General features: G+C 41.1%; 4 protein-coding genes across 5 annotated transcripts; all 4 read left to right on the forward strand.

Moving 5' to 3' along the window:
- The first annotated feature begins 905 nt into the window (after positions 1-905).
- LOC140927714 (uncharacterized) lies at positions 906-7647 on the forward strand. Of its 2 annotated transcripts, XM_073377393.1 has the most exons (4): positions 906-991; positions 4373-4462; positions 5294-5383; positions 6983-7647. In XM_073377393.1, the coding sequence occupies exons 1-4, from the start codon at positions 946-948 to the stop codon at positions 7429-7431; spliced, it is 675 nt and encodes a 224-aa protein (XP_073233494.1). In that variant the 5' UTR covers positions 906-945; the 3' UTR covers positions 7432-7647. The 2 variants fall into 2 exon arrangements, with proteins under 2 accessions (XP_073233494.1, XP_073233495.1); XM_073377394.1 differs by lacking the exon at positions 4373-4462 and having other exon boundaries at positions 909-991.
- On the forward strand, positions 7466-8754 carry LOC140925614 (uncharacterized). The gene is made up of 2 exons (XM_073375529.1): positions 7466-8639; positions 8726-8754. Exons 1-2 carry the CDS (start codon positions 7466-7468, stop codon positions 8752-8754), a joined length of 1203 nt encoding a protein of 400 aa, XP_073231630.1.
- An 89-nt stretch (positions 8755-8843) lies between these two features.
- Positions 8844-11881, forward strand: LOC140925615 (uncharacterized). Its single transcript, XM_073375531.1, has 2 exons — positions 8844-11565; positions 11641-11881. Exons 1-2 carry the CDS (start codon positions 8927-8929, stop codon positions 11879-11881), a joined length of 2880 nt encoding a protein of 959 aa, XP_073231632.1. The 5' UTR covers positions 8844-8926.
- Positions 11882-12717: 836 nt separating this feature from the next.
- On the forward strand, positions 12718-13323 carry LOC140925616 (uncharacterized). The gene has a single exon (XM_073375532.1). It carries the CDS (start codon positions 12718-12720, stop codon positions 13321-13323), a length of 606 nt encoding a protein of 201 aa, XP_073231633.1.
- Positions 13324-15170: the final 1847 nt, after the last annotated feature.

Below are 15170 nucleotides of genomic sequence, written 5' to 3' on the forward strand. Positions count from 1 at the left end.
GGGTAACAAAATGTGGTAAACTACCCATCCGAGAAAATTTGGTAATCACGTGACCGTACACCGACCGCCCGCCCGCCCGACCGTCCGTCCGCACTACAGGCATACCGACGCAAAATTTCGGATTTAAGCTCGGTCATGTCTAGTTACTAACCGGTCAAAATAAATTATTACCTGCCAAACAAATTTTAGCTCGGACCGGTCAAAAGACAGTAAAAACTCGTGGGTAAGAACCTGGATTTTCCCATTGCATTAACAGGTACGTTCTTACAAAAATAGTTATTGGCAAAAAATTTGTCTATTTTTCTAAAATGAAAAGGTTCTTATTTTCTGAAGGAAAAAAAACATTGCAGCTTATGTCTCCCAAAGAGGTTCACCTGAATATTTTCCAGGTGTATAGAATTTTTTTTTTAGATTTGAGAAAATAAAGATGTGTGTCAAATATTGGGCTAAACAGGTTCTTGTATAGAGGGGGCCTAATTATAACTGGCAAGTTTAGCCTAACAGGTTCCTAAAAACCAGGTTCTTAGTCACAGCTAGGTTTTTACTGTATTGAAGACATTGTACTTTGCAGTAATAGCCAAATTAAGACAAAAATTATGTGATCATAAATGCTCAAAAACTCCTTGTGTTGAGAGATGGGGAAATATTATAAACCAGTTTTGAGTGTGGTTATCAAGTTGTTCATTCATTGGAGGGTACAGTGTAGTAAATAATATTTCCAGGAATATTGTCAAGCTCAGCTCGTTTATTGTTAAAAACAATTCCCCATAAGAGTTAAACCAGAAATCACAACTTTTGGCTCAGTATTGTTCTGACATGTTTTCTTTGAACAATAGGTGTATGTAGGGGTGAGGGAAAATTCTTGCCCAACTAAAGATTTTATCTTATCTTCGATTCTTAGCCATGGAAGAACATGAAAGTCAGATCCTCCAGGTTGAATGTAGCATGGAATGCTCTCTGCTTGGTGAACAAGAGCAAAGTCACTCAGCAGGTACTGATATAGTTCATGGTAGATGGTATTTATTATAGAATTGCATAATTGAGTAAAATCACGCATTCTGATTGGTTAACGAAGAGAGGTATTCAGTGTGGAATTGCGAGTTGAAAACGAGGCTATGGGATGTTTTTTCGCATCTACGTAACAACTATCGTCAAATTGTAACACAACAACTGCAAAACAGGTTTTCTACAATGTCATTTTAAAATGTTTTCAAAATCATTGTCACCTTTTGTATATCCTTTCTTATCATACTGCAATGTCGCCTGGTCCTACACCTACTGTTCCAACCTAAACTGTATTTACCTTTTGCAAAAGCGTCTAGTGCGGCTCATAACAAAAGCTCACTATCTAGCAAATACCGCCCCTTTGTTTAGCCAGCTTAAAGTCCTTGACATATTTAGTATTAATTCATTTTCTGTCACTACTTTTATGTATTCTTATCACCATAATCTTTTGCCTAGTAGCTTTCGTGACTTGTTCTTAAGTAGTAATCAAGTCCATCAATACCAAAATTCGACTAGCCTCTCAGTATAGACCTCATTTTTGTAGATCAAATATAAAGCAATTCAGCATCCTTTACCGAGGACCTAAAATCTGGAATTCGTTGCCTGTTTCACTAATTAGCTCTTCTTCTATATTTGTTGTTACAAAAAAATTTAAAGAATTATCTCACTGATAGCCGATCTGTCGCTTAATTTTCTGATCTTGCTCACTCTGCACTCAGCCATGAATTTAGTTCTCTAGGTAGTTGAAGGAAGCCTATTAATATAAGCTTCAAGCTTCGTTAGACTTCCTTGTCACATTAATTTTATAATTTAATTAACACCTTTTGTTTATGTTGTATAAGGTTTTGTGAGTGACTAAATAAATAAATAGTTAAAAACAAACAAAAGCATTTTTTAAAGTGATCCGGAAGTTCTTCCTTGTTTTGAACTAAACTACAAATTCTTGGAGAGGTATAAAAAACCCCTTTCGCTAGCGACAATGAGAAAACAAGAAAATCCTGTGAACACAGCCCAGAAAATGGCAAGCGAAATTCAAACAAACAAAACGGAGAAGCGACAATGGAGGAAGTGCCAGGGTCAATTGTCACATATACAGAAGAAGAAATAAATACCTTCAAAGATCACATTGTCCCTGAAAACACGAAAAAGAGTACGCCACTTGCATTCATCCTGAATCGTGGTACTTAGAAAAGTACAAAACAGAGCTGAACTTGAACAGCATTTTTAAAACATTTCAAGGTACTTACCTTATATCAATCGCAACGTTAAACTTTCAGTGCTTTGCCTTGGACACTTCATTTCTTTCAGTTTTGCTACCTAAGAGGTAAAAGGTGAAAAATTATTTTCCTTCGCGAGCAAATGACCAATTTGAAAAAGGATGTTATAGATAACCGGCTTGTTAATTCAGTGAAATACCTCTATTTATCCTTACAATTAGTGTGAAGCTTGTTCATGTGTAAAAAAGTTTGAAAACAAATGTAAAAACAAGCACAAGGTACAAAAAAAGTTGTCGAAGGTTCAAACGTGTATGACTGACCTTGCTTCCTATTCGCTAACGCAATGACAGGTTTGACATTTGACTTTGAAATGGCTTTCTGGGGCGCGCGCTCAGGATAAAAACAAACAATATTATTGGTGTTTTCTTTTTTTTTCTGATTTTTATTTGATTATGCGATTCAAGGAAAATCCATTACCTGACTCGTGAATTCCACGTTAAATTGCACTTGAAAACCGATATCGGTTTTCGTGTGCAATTTAACGTGGAATTCCCTCGTCAGGTAATGAATTTTCCTATAAAACTTAATAATATACCTGGAAAAATTTCTTGAATCAGATTGGCTTAGAGCAGTGCAGTTTTTAGTAAACACAGTTCAAAAACAAGGAAACATAATGCAAAAATAAGGAAATAAAGTGCAAATTTCTCAGAGAATGAAAACCTGTGATTGGCTAATAAACAATCAGTGTTCTCCAGAAGCGCGGGCAACTGGCAGTTTCACTGGGAACTCTTTTCCAAAGTGCCAGCTACTCTTATGAGTCAAAACATAAAAAAAAACTGTCTGTAACTTTTATCTTGAATTTTTCGTAAGTTCCATTTTTTTCCCCGAAGGATAAAACGGCACCCGAAGCAAATCGTGTTAATTCATTTCTTAGAATACTAGAACATGCAATTTCATCGGGAAAATAACAAACAAACAAAAAAGCCACAAGAGCTTGTTTGAAAGTTTATCGAAAAACACATGAAAATACATGGAACTAAAGTGCCTTGAACAGCTACAAAAGAAGACAGGTGTTGTTCATTCATGGTTGCGAAGCCACTCGCTGAGGCACTTGCCGATAGATAGCTGCGGCCTGTTTATCCGACATGAAGAATATAAATCACAAGCAACCAGAATACAGGCTATGCAGCCATTCACTACAGCAATCGAGGCGTCAGTAAAGCTTCTTTTCTTGTTCAGCAAAACCAGCTTGTGACTTCAAACAACGTCATAACAAGCGACCAAGGTAATAGTTTTTCTCCGTTGTTCTTACTTTTGTAACTGCTCCAAAAATCCAAATTCACAGTAATTTTGATGGCTGTTAAGAATTATTTTTCTTCACATTATCTGCCAGGTTTTTTTAGCTGTCCCGCTGTGTAAAATCCTAGAATCTCGATGAGTTTTTAAAAGTGTTCATCTTTAAAATGTTTTGATTTTTCATTCATCCAGTCCAGGCGAGTCGGTTGACGCATTGACAGTTCTGATAGACATGTGACATGTGAATAGCGGAACTCCCTTGTCTTTTCTGGTTTGTTCTAACAAGATTCAAAGGGATTTTGTGGGCGTTTTTAATAAAATAATTATTCCACTTGCGCTTTTTGGATGAGATGATTATTGCCAACTCGGCGCTATGCGTCTCGTTGGCTATTTACCATCTCATATCCAACGTGCCCCCGTGGAATAATTGTTAATTATAAAATAACTAAGATAGTACGTGCATTCTGATTGGTTAAAAACCAATAGTTTATTGTGCCGGTAAAATCATAGAAAACTGAAACATGCTTTAAAGTTATTTTATAAAAGTAAAAGACCACATTTTCTAAAGGTTTGCTGGTGTGATAACCCACTTGGGATGTTGGGAGAAGACTGGAAAAGCTTGTAAACCACCAGCTTAACTTCTCAGATCTCTGGGCCTCATTGCCCCCAAACCCCCCCCCCCCCCCCCCCCCCCTTAGATACGGTACTCTCGCTTTACCAGCACTTGGTGTCAGGCACCAGTTACTTTACATTGGGAGCTGGCTACTCTAAAACTTCTGGAGAACACTGAACAATAGAAATATATAAGAACCAATGAGCCTCAGGTGTCACAATCTGCTTGCTTATCTTCTTAGCCATGGAAGAACATGAAAGTCAGGTCCTCCAGGTTGAATGTAGCATGGAATGCTCTCTGCTTGGTGAACAAGAGCAAAGTCAATCAGCTGGTACTGATATAGTTCATGGTAGATAGTATTTATTATAAAACTTAATAATATACATGGAAAAATTTCTTGAATGAGATTGGCTTAGAGCAGTACAGTTTTTAGTAAACACAGTAAAAAAACAAGGAAACATAATGCAAAAATAAGGAAATAAAGTGCAAATTTCTCAGAGAATGAAAACCTGTGAACAATCAGTGTTCTCCAGAACTGCAGGCGACTGGTGGTTTCGCTGGCTACTCTTATGACTCAAAACAGTAAAAAAAACTGTCTGTACCTTTTATCTTGAATTTTTCAGAAGGTCCTAAAAGAAACAAAAACAATAACTTGTCGTACAAAAAGCTCTTTGGTGTATGACAATTTGCCTTTTGCTAATGGTATTATCGATATATTTACTGAATGATTTTTGATGAGACATTGCCAGATAATATTTTTAATTATAAAATAACTAAGATAGTACATGCATTCTGATTGATTAAAAACCAATAGTTTATTGTGCTGGTAATCTCATAGTAAACTGAAACATGCTTTAAAGTTATTTTATAAAAGTAAAAGACCACATTTTCTATGGATTTACCAGCATGATAACTCACTTGGTTCTTGGGAGAACTCTGGAAAAGCTTGTAAATCACGAGCAAAACTTCTCAGATCTCTGGGCTTAATGCCCCCAAACCCCTCCCTTAGATACAGTACTCTCACTTTATCAGTGCTTGGTGTCAGGCACTAGTTTCTTTGCTTTGGGAGCTGGCTGAACAATAGAAATATATAAGAACCAATCAGCCTCAGGTGTCACAATCTGCTTGCCCAACTTATTAAGATTATATCTTATATTCTTAGCCATAGAAGAACATGAAAGTGAAGTCCTCCAACTTGAATGTAGCATGGAAAGCTCTCTGCCAGGTGAACAAGAGCAAAGTCATTCAGCAGGTACTGATATACCGGTAGTTGTTTATGGTAGATGGTATTTTATTATGAAAGTTAATAATATACATGAAAAAATTTCTCTGTGAATTTGATTGGCTTAGAGCAGTGTACTTTTTAGTAAACACAATCCAAAAACAAGGAAACATAATGCAAAAAGAAAGAAATATAATGCAAATTTATCAGAGAATGAAAAACTGTGATTGGGCTAATAAACAATAGAAATTTATCAGAACTAATTAAGTGCCACAATTTGCTGGTGGGAAGCATGTATACTTTTAAAACTTCCCCCTTTTTGGTGTAATTAATTATGCTCTGTTGTCTTAGCTAAGTAATCTTTCCTTTTTCTTGTAACACTTTTTTTCTCAATATTTTATTTTATGAATTTACCTGATTATTTTTATTTATTTATTCATTGTGGGTTGTTTTTTTTCATTTTTGTAACCAAGATTTTGAAATTAATAAAGGTGTGGGTGGGCGTGTATGTGTAACAATTAAGAATGTTAAAACTTTCATATATATATTTTTTACATGGACTCAAAAGAGCAGCTATATAATCAGTGATTTTGTTACCTCTGCATTCTATCTATGTTCCTGACGCATAAAAATCGCCCAAGACATAAAATAATTCATGGATATATCGATCTGAACGTGTGTATTTGTAGAAATATCCCGTACGTGTAATTTCTGTGGCAGTTATGGTTGTTGTTTAGTGATGCATATTTGTTTTAGCCTTTGTTGACGTCTGCTTTAAAATAGAAGAACTATATTTTAATTTCAGTATACTATAATACAGAGTTTTGGAGTGTGTCTTCAGATTAACTGTCTGCGGCTGGTACATAAAGGCCCAAACATTTGCCATTTTGGACTCATTTTTTTTAACTGGGACTCATTGGTTCTGGACTGGGACTCATGATTTCTCACAAGATGAGTCCCAGAATTCATCATATTTATTTGTAACAAAAACACTGTATAATTCATTGATAAGACCTTTTGTCGTGTAATTCAAGTGTTGTTGTTGTGGTAAACATGACAAGTCATCATGTCTGTACTTAATTCTCCATGACTGGATTGTAGGATTTTTGTTCTGTTTGTATTTGATCGTGCATTATTATTATGGGAAAACTTACCTTAGGGTTGTATTACTTTGACTAGAACAAAGTTAAAATACATTGAATTCTCATAGAGATAATTATTTTTTGGATTATAATAATGAGTTCATTGGTTGGGTCACTCCCATTATATTTGATGACTGATTTATGAAATATCAGCACTTAGAAAATGATTGTCAAGGTTGTTGTATTATCCGAAGTTTCAAAAGTAGAAATATTGTGTATTTTCTATTTGAAATCAGGTTTTGAGAACACTTCCACAGATACAGCTTTATAATAGTAATTCTTGTACAGTTATACAAGCATGCAGTACTAGGGTGCGAAGAAACGGAGGTCAGTTTTGTGCTTGTCCTTCGGGAAGGCTGTAGCTTGCATCTGTTAGCCCAAGAATCACAACGCTATTATCCCTCAGGCAAGATAAAAAATAGAATCCACTAGCCCCATAGCTTATATGAATTGTGTAGTTGGTTAATACAAATAATTCATTTACTAGGAGAAGAGTTGGAACGACACACTCCTGCAGTAGAAAATGGCCCAATTGAGGGAGCAAGCAACGTGCAGGAAACACAGCAACCTCTTCCAGAAGTAAATAGTAGTAGCCACTTAGAAGATGACCGCCTAATTGCTAGAGCAAGGGCAGTTGGTGTGGACTATGAGTTTGCAAAGCCTGGTGAAGTGGAAACGGAGGATGACAGAAGAAAAAGACAGCGGCGAAACCAAAGAAGAATATCAGAACAAGAGAAAAGGTTGCGTGAAGTTGTTGGAGATCTACCACCTCCTCCACCAGCAGGGTCAAGTCAGCAAGAAGATAATGCCTACAGAGCTATTCGTGCATTTGAGGTGGAGCAGATGACTTATGCATTCTTTTTTTGTGAGGTCTGCAAGGAAAGGCGACTGGAGTGCAAGAGCACGAGAAACGTGTACTCGCTGCAGAAGAGATAAGAAGGTGCCAAAAGTTTGGTCAGGTGAGAATAACATGGATCCAATGGCTGTTCCTGAGATTTTGTCTAACATGTCAGATGCTGAACAGATGCTGATAGCCAGGCTAGCACCCACTGTGCATGTGCACCTGCTGAAGCATGGAGGTATCGCCTCAAAGGGACATTGCATTGCTTTCCCACAGGCTGTGCAAGAACCGGCCACTATTCTTCCACGCCTACCAGCAGAGGTTGATATCATACGCGTGAGAAGACAAGGAAAAGATGATACCCATAAGGACTTCAGGGTTAGAAGACACCATGTTGAAGGAGCCCTTCGTTGGCTCAAGGACAACAATCCTGCTTACGGTGATGTTGTTATTGATGGCACTCGCATAGAGAATTTACCAGAAGATTGTGAGTTGCCCAATTTGAGGACTGTTGAGTTCTCTGAGACAGAACGCATAAACGACCAAGGCCCTGCACCACAACAATTGGATGTTGGGGAAACAGACAGTACTGATGACTCAACAGTCTCTGGAATTATTCTTCCTCAGCCGGGAGTGAATGTGCAAGCACAGGTAGAAGCAGCCATAAATGAAGTTGTTTCTGAATCTACGGAAGGTGAAGCTGGAGAAACACAACGAAATGTGCAACGACCAGTGATCCCGTGGCCGACCACGAGCACAACACCAGCATCGGAGTTTACCACTCCCTATTTTTTTACCATGGCATTTCCTTGCTTGTTTCCCTATGGAAAGGGTCATTTACACATAAACCGTCCTGTGACGTGTCCCACACTGCATGACTGGGCAGAGCACCTGCTGTGGTACCAAGACGGAAGGTTTGCGAGGCATAAAGTCTGGAAGTTTGTCGTCCACAATATGATCATGAGGAAGCGTGCCCTGGAACAGAGTCGGTTCTTTGTTGACCAGCAACTTGGTGACCCACAAATAACTGTTGCAGACCTGCAAGAGCGACTTGCGAGAGGCGACACTTTCACCGACAAGTTGTTGTATTTTGGTGCAAATCTACGTGGTACAGCTCAGTATTGGCACCAGAGACGTAGAGAGCTTCGTTCATTGGTTGAGTTCATGGTCAATGAGAAGCATGGGTTACCTTCATTTTTCATGACTGGAAGCTGTGCCGAGTTTTACTTTCCTCCTCTTAGAAGACTACTTGAAGAGTACATCTTGCAGACCAAAGGAAAAGAAGTCAACCTTGCTGAAGATAGTAATGCCCGCTTCAAGGCAGTACAAGAAAATACTCATGTAGTGGTAAGTTACTTTGACCTACGCACCCAAGCATACCATGAGAAGGTACTGAAGCCAGTATTCGGTGTCTCTGATTATTGGTACGGCTATGAGTTTGCCAAGTCCCGCGGTCAAATTCATTGGCACCAACTCAGCAGGAGGGAAGACAGGCAACCGCATACGCTATTGCATGAAGCTCGTGAAGATGGTTGCGAAGAGGAAGAGTATGCAGCTAGACTTAGTCAGTGGGCGGATCAAACCTTTGCCATGACAGCATTACATCCAGCTGGCAATGACGAAGAACGGCAGCCGAGAAAAGACCTCTGGCCACCACCTGAGGGAACGGCTCAGCCCATATCAGATGATAGGGATCCGTTAGTTAAGATGCTAATGCAAATAGCTGCAACACAAGATGCAATACTGGAGGATCATTTGCTTTTAGTAAACCGGGTTGGACTCCACAGTTGCTCTGATTACTGCTTGAGAACTCCTCGCCATCCGCAGCAAGGATTGCAGCCGAGAGAACGTGTATGTCGGATGGAGTTTGGAAGCGAGTTCTGCCCAGGGAAAAAAATTCATGGTAGTCTGGAAATTGTGGAAGATAATAATGGAGCACCCCGCCTAGAGATGCCACGTGACCATCCACGTGTGGTTCAGCATTCTCGTTATCAGCTACAATCATGGAGAGCGAATGGGGATGTAAGCTTGATTCTTTCCAATTCTCCTCCAGATAATCAGAGTACAGATGATATCATTGCCATAATTGACTATGTGTGTGGATATGCTTGCAAAGATAGCGAAACCACTGGTGCAACTTCTGATCTCTTTAAGGACATGGTGAATGCTGTTGATGCAGGTGATGCAGACCAAGTGACAGGCAAGTCAATGTGTGCTAAGATGCTGATAAAGACGGTAGGAAGACGAGATATCAGTGGACCGGAGGCATCCTTTGAACTGAGTGGGCTAGCACTTTGGCGATGTAGCCGTCCATTTACCTATTTGTCAATGTCAGGGTCAAGGGGACTTGAACGTGATGGTGAAACTGCAACTCGCAGCACCCCACTGGATAAGTTCCTTGAACGACCGCAAGATGAACACTGTTCTTGGTACCACTTTGCATCGAAGAACGGTAATGTCCCTGTTGTAAGTGGTGGTTCTACGCATGCAACATGGCCATTGAATGAAGACTACTGTAGGACCATGCTCCTGTTACACTGGCCAAGTTGGTTTGACATCCAAGAAGTGAAGGGGGATGCTGAATCTTGGATTGATCGCTTCAAGGACTTTTTTGCAAGTGACCACTGTCCAACATTTGTGAAGGCCCAAGTTGCTAAGGCACGGCGTTTTGCAGACCACCCACAAGAACCAGTGTTTGAAGAGGATGAGGAAGATGATGCTGTTGAAGCAGAAGAACAGCCAGACTGGGTGGATGTATATGCAGGGCAGAACCAAATATATGAGGGTGTAGAGAAGGACCTTGATTATGATGATGGTGGGGAGGACTATGACTGGAGCAGCACTCGTATCATTCTTCCTGAATGGCTTCAAGAAAGCATTAAAGCAGATGAGGAACGGGAGACAGAAAGTAGAGACCTTGATTTACCTCAGGTGTGTCCGTTGTCTCTAAATGAGAATCAGAAAGCCATAGTGGGGCTTGTGTTGCACACCCTGTTCAACTTTGTTGAAAACACTGAATATTACCATCCACTGCGGCTTGTTGTCTCTGGAACTGCTGGTACAGGAAAGTCTTATGTCATAAAGTGTCTCCAGAGGTTAGTGCGGCAAGTTTTTGAAGCCAATGATGCAATACAGGTGATAACTCCAACAGGGAATGCTGCCTATCTCGTTCAAGGCAGTACAGCTCACAGCTTTCTTGGAGTACGAACAGGTGGAAGGTCTTGCAATGAGTTGACTGTACCTACAGGTCCCTTACTAGAGAAAATTCAAAAAAAGTGCGAAAATCTGAAAGTTCTGGTTGGTGATGAACGATCAATGTTTGGACGCACAACAATGGGCTGGATGGAACAGCATGCACGTTATGCAATCAACAAAGGAGTCAATGCAGATGAGTTATGGGGAGGGATTCCTGTTGCAGTGTTTATGGGAGATGATGTTCAGCTTCCTCCTGTGTGTGACACCCCCGTGTGTATCTCAGATTGCCGTAGTGCACCATCTAACCATGGTCGCTTGGTTTGGACAATGTTTGATAGTGCTGTTGAGCTTACTCAGATTATACGGCAGAATGAATCTGAGCAACAGCTGAGAGATGTGCTGATGTCACTAAGGAATTATACGACAACACCCCAGCAAATCCATTGGCTACAGCAGTTTCAATGGCACAATCTCCGCATGTCGCATGGCCCGGAACTCCTTGCTAGGATGGATGAGCAAGGTCTGTACGTATTTCCCACGCACCGTCTTGAATGGCAGCGTAATAAAACAAAGCTGCTTGAGTGTAACAGACAGCCAAACCACCCAGTAGCAAAGATCAAGGCAGTTCACAATGGCAGACATGCAGTTGATGCTGACAGTAATAAGGCGGGGGGATTGTTACCTCTACTGTATCTTTGCCGTGACAGCAAAGTAATGCTGGTAGTTAACTTAAAGGCTGATTGGGGTTTGTACAATGGGGCAGTAGGCACAGTCGTAGACATTGTGTATAAAGATGGCCGCAGACCTACTGATGATCCTGCTCCAGTACCTGATGTGGTTCTGGTGAGGTTTCCAGGATATAGGGGGCCACCGTACATTAATGAAGATCCGACAGTTGTGCCAATTGTACCAGTAAGTCGTTCCACTGAATGCACATGCCAATGCAAGCGTCTGCAGGTTCCATTGCGACTGGCATGGGGAACAACAATCCACAAATGCCAAGGGATGACTGTGGGTGCCGGAGAAGCATTCAGGTATGTAGTGGTTCACCCCGGGGACCATGGCTTTGAAGCCAGAAACCCAGGAGCTCTATTTGTGGCATTTTGAAGAGCAAAATCAGCTGGTGGGGAAGGAAGAGATCCTGATTTTGCTTTTCATGAAGATGTACTGATAAACAATGACAGATTCAGACCTGTGGACACTCCAACTACAAGAGCTAGAGCAGTGGAGATTGAGAGACTGCATGCCTTAGCAACTCAGTGTCGGCAGAGAAGAGTGTTAGCACCAGCATATAGGGAGGAAACCTTTCTCGGACTCGTAGAGTGGGCTCAATCACAAAGTCGTCATTGAGACAATGCTGAATTAGTTGGATCATAAGTGTCTGATCTATGTGTTTTTCAAATACTCCATCTGGCTAACTCATAATTACCCTGACAATAGCCAATGATGTGGTGATGTTTCATTTCAAATGAAGGGCTGACGCCTGTTTTGCTGTAATCGGTCTAGGTGACTGAGGACCTTAGTGGTCATGCATAACAATAAAAGGACCGTTATGCTGTAATTGGTCTAATTGTTTGTCCAGCAACCTGTCTTCTTTAAGAGTAGGATGACAAGACAAATAAATATAGTAAGTAAGATAGGGGGACATTTGAGAACAACTAAACTAAATGAACTACAATAGTATAGAAACCTGCAAGAACCTGCACTTTGCCAAATTAGTGAATATGGGAATCAGCTAAAATAAATGAGTTTATTTGGAACCAAATAAAAATTTTTATGTCTCCCCTTCCAATTTCTTCAATGCATGGATTTTGGGGGGGTGGGGTCGATTGCGGCTTCAAAGGCTTAGAGGCTCTCGAATGTGAACTTTGAATTATCTTACAATGGTTTACGATCGCATGAGAATCACAAGACGAAAAGTAAAATTACTTTTGGGTAATAATCACGAGCTCCTATCGTAAGGCCACTCAAAGAAAATCTACTTAGCCTCGATCCCATTATCTCGCGGAGACCCTTTATAAGAGGGTGTAACCTTTTGTTAATCCTCTCGGTCTGAAAGCTAACATCAAGCCGAATCTTCGATAGCTGACCCGCTTATTCTTTGAACAAGCAGCTCTCCTTGGGAATTCACCACAACAAACGTTAAGTATATCTCATTTACTTCTTGTTTTCAACTGTTTGCTGTTATGGATAATACCGCCAACATTCTCATTCTTGGTCATTCATTTGTGAGGCGTTTACAGACATTCCTCACCGACTATCACGATAGGCGTGCCGCTCACAACATGAACTTGCCTCACGAAAATATATCTTTTCTAGGCATTGGCGGTAGAACCGTCTCTAAAATGCTGTCATTTGATTTGGACAAAATTAAGGCTTTTCAGCCAAAGGTTATCATTTTAGAACTGGGAACTAATGATTTGTGTGTAGTGGGGCAGCGCCCCGAATCTGTTGGTTCAGATATTGAACATTTAGTTCAAGTCCTCCATGATCACTGTGGAGCAGAGTTTATAATGGTGTGCCTAGTAATTTACCGGTCTGCTATTCCTCCACACGTTCCCGATTTCAGCCACAAAGTAGACCTTCTCAATAAATATCTCAAAGTGGTCCTCGAACCACTCCCTTATGCTGAAGCGTGGAGCCATAGAGGGCTTCAAAGCCCATCTATTGCTGTTTTATGCCGAGATGGCGTTCATTTGAACGCAGCGGGTAACTATGCTCTTTATCGTAGCTATAGGGGAGCCATACTATTCGCCTTGAAGAAGTTAGCCACTTTTTCTGAGGCTCAGTGACAGATTCCAACTTGTCTATCCAGTCATGCATTCTACTTTCGTTGTAACCGTCCTTTATGGCGGACAGGAGAGCTTTATCTTTTGTTATAAGATATTGTATTTATTTTACGGACCGGTTCCTCTGTCCGGCGCTTTAGCATGTTCAATGCGGCGTCTCCAATTTGGAAATTGCCAAACATGCTGCCGATTTTTCTTTTATTGCCGGTTCCGTTTTTTCTCTCTCCAATTTATAATTTGAGCAGAATGCTACTGGATTGGAAACCCCCCACCTCCCTCCCCACTCACTCTTTCACTATTTTATCTCCCATACCAACGCCTTAGGCTTATTTATTCAAGTTCCTTTGCTTGCGGTCTAGATTTGCTTGAAATTAAACCATATTTCACGATGATGACTAGAGGAAAGCGAAGTTCTACTGCAACAGCCTCCAGCGCACAAGTTAAACGCCCGAGGGCCATGGCCAGCAGTACATCTCGCCCCACCAAGTCCAAGAGGCCCAAGCAGACCTCTCGAGTACACTCGGTTCCTGCTCTCAACCCGCCCGAAGTACCGCACCCAAGCGAACTTTCCCGAGAGCCGGCGATCAGTGGGCCATCCTCAGTCTCAAGTCCCGCGGCCTCGAGTTCAGTTGTCTCTCAGAATATGGTTTCAAGCATCACGAGTGCTATATCTTCGGCTGTACTTGAAAGCCTGAAGTCCGCAGGAATAATCCCTCAAGAGCCAGTACAGACATCCGACCCTGCTGCTGCTGTACAGGGGTCAGTAGCGCAGGTTGTTCAAGACCTAACTGGTGAGGGCCACACTTTAACTTCTACCTCCATTACTAGCGGGCCAGAGACCGACCACAGGCCCGATAAAATCCATACCTTAATTTCCGTTCCACTCTCGAGTAGAGTTCCGGACAAAATTCAGTCTAAAATATGGGCCAACGAATATATCGATCTCGGAACTCTTCTATCGTCCTTGCCAGGCGATCCCAAATACAACTTCACGGTAAAATCATCTGGATCCAACCAGCCTGTGGTCAGTCTCGAACCCGTCCAAAACTCTAAGCGCATTACTAGCATCGATCAATGGACTACCGCATTTCAGGTTTTTGTTGCCGTCTATACCATCCGATTTCCGAACAGCGCTCCCGGATTAATGAAATACAGTGCGACAGTGCGCGATCTGGCGGCAAAAAACGCTCATTGGCGTTATTATGATGAAAATTTTCGCTATTTACGTCAAAAATCTCTTTTCCCTTGGGACGAAGTGCATTGGGAATTGTGGTTGCAAACGCACCACATGACCAAACTTTCATCCTCAAACAATCCGCCTAACTCGTTTAACCGGCAATCAAAGCAGCCCTTTCCGCGAGGATTCTGCTGGAAATTCCACCAAGGTGAAAGATGTTTTGGGTGTAATTTGAAACACGCCTGCTTTAAATGTGGAGGCGATCACCCTGCCACAAAATGCAAGTCTGGAAAACCAACTGTCGCCACCTCTCGCACTGTCGCATCCAGTCCAACTACCAACACCAGTCAAAGTAAATAGATTACATTTTTACCTAGATGGCTATCCAACTAAATTGAAAGACTATCTTTTAAATGGATTTCAGCATGGGTTTTTATTGGCTTATGTAGGGCCCCACAAACCCTCCAGTTGCAAAAATCTTTTATCCGCTACTCAAAACCCTGCAGCCGTTTCCGATAAACTGTCAAAAGAATTAAGTCTAGGTCGGATTGCAGGGCCATTTTTAGAACGACCTTTTCCTTCATTACGCATTTCTCCGCTTGGTTTAATTCCTAAAAAGAAGCCAGGAGAATTTCGCCTTATTCACCACCTATCTTTTCCGTACGGTGATTCT

The sequence above is a fragment of the Porites lutea genome, chromosome 2, assembly GCF_958299795.1.
Source record: "Porites lutea chromosome 2, jaPorLute2.1, whole genome shotgun sequence".
NCBI lineage: Eukaryota > Metazoa > Cnidaria > Anthozoa > Scleractinia > Poritidae > Porites > Porites lutea.

Bases quoted from the DNA above. Each gene is read 5' to 3' on its own strand.
- LOC140927714 (XM_073377393.1), top strand. From the start codon at position 946: ATGGAATGCTCTCTGCTTGGTGAACAAGAGCAAAGTCACTCAGCAG. The intron at 992-4,372 runs GTACTGATATAG...TTATCTTCTTAG, and splicing joins AGAGCAAAGTCACTCAGCAG to CCATGGAAGAACATGAAAGT. The intron at 4,463-5,293 runs GTACTGATATAG...TTATATTCTTAG, and splicing joins AGAGCAAAGTCAATCAGCTG to CCATAGAAGAACATGAAAGT.
- LOC140925614 (XM_073375529.1), top strand. From the start codon at position 7,466: ATGGATCCAATGGCTGTTCCTGAGATTTTGTCTAACATGTCAGATGCT. The intron at 8,640-8,725 runs GTAATGCCCGCT...TACCATGAGAAG, and splicing joins AGTCAACCTTGCTGAAGATA to GTACTGAAGCCAGTATTCGG.
- LOC140925615 (XM_073375531.1), top strand. From the start codon at position 8,927: ATGACAGCATTACATCCAGCTGGCAATGACGAAGAACGGCAGCCGAGA. The intron at 11,566-11,640 runs GTATGTAGTGGT...GGCATTTTGAAG, and splicing joins GGTGCCGGAGAAGCATTCAG to AGCAAAATCAGCTGGTGGGG.
- LOC140925616 (XM_073375532.1), top strand. From the start codon at position 12,718: ATGGATAATACCGCCAACATTCTCATTCTTGGTCATTCATTTGTGAGG.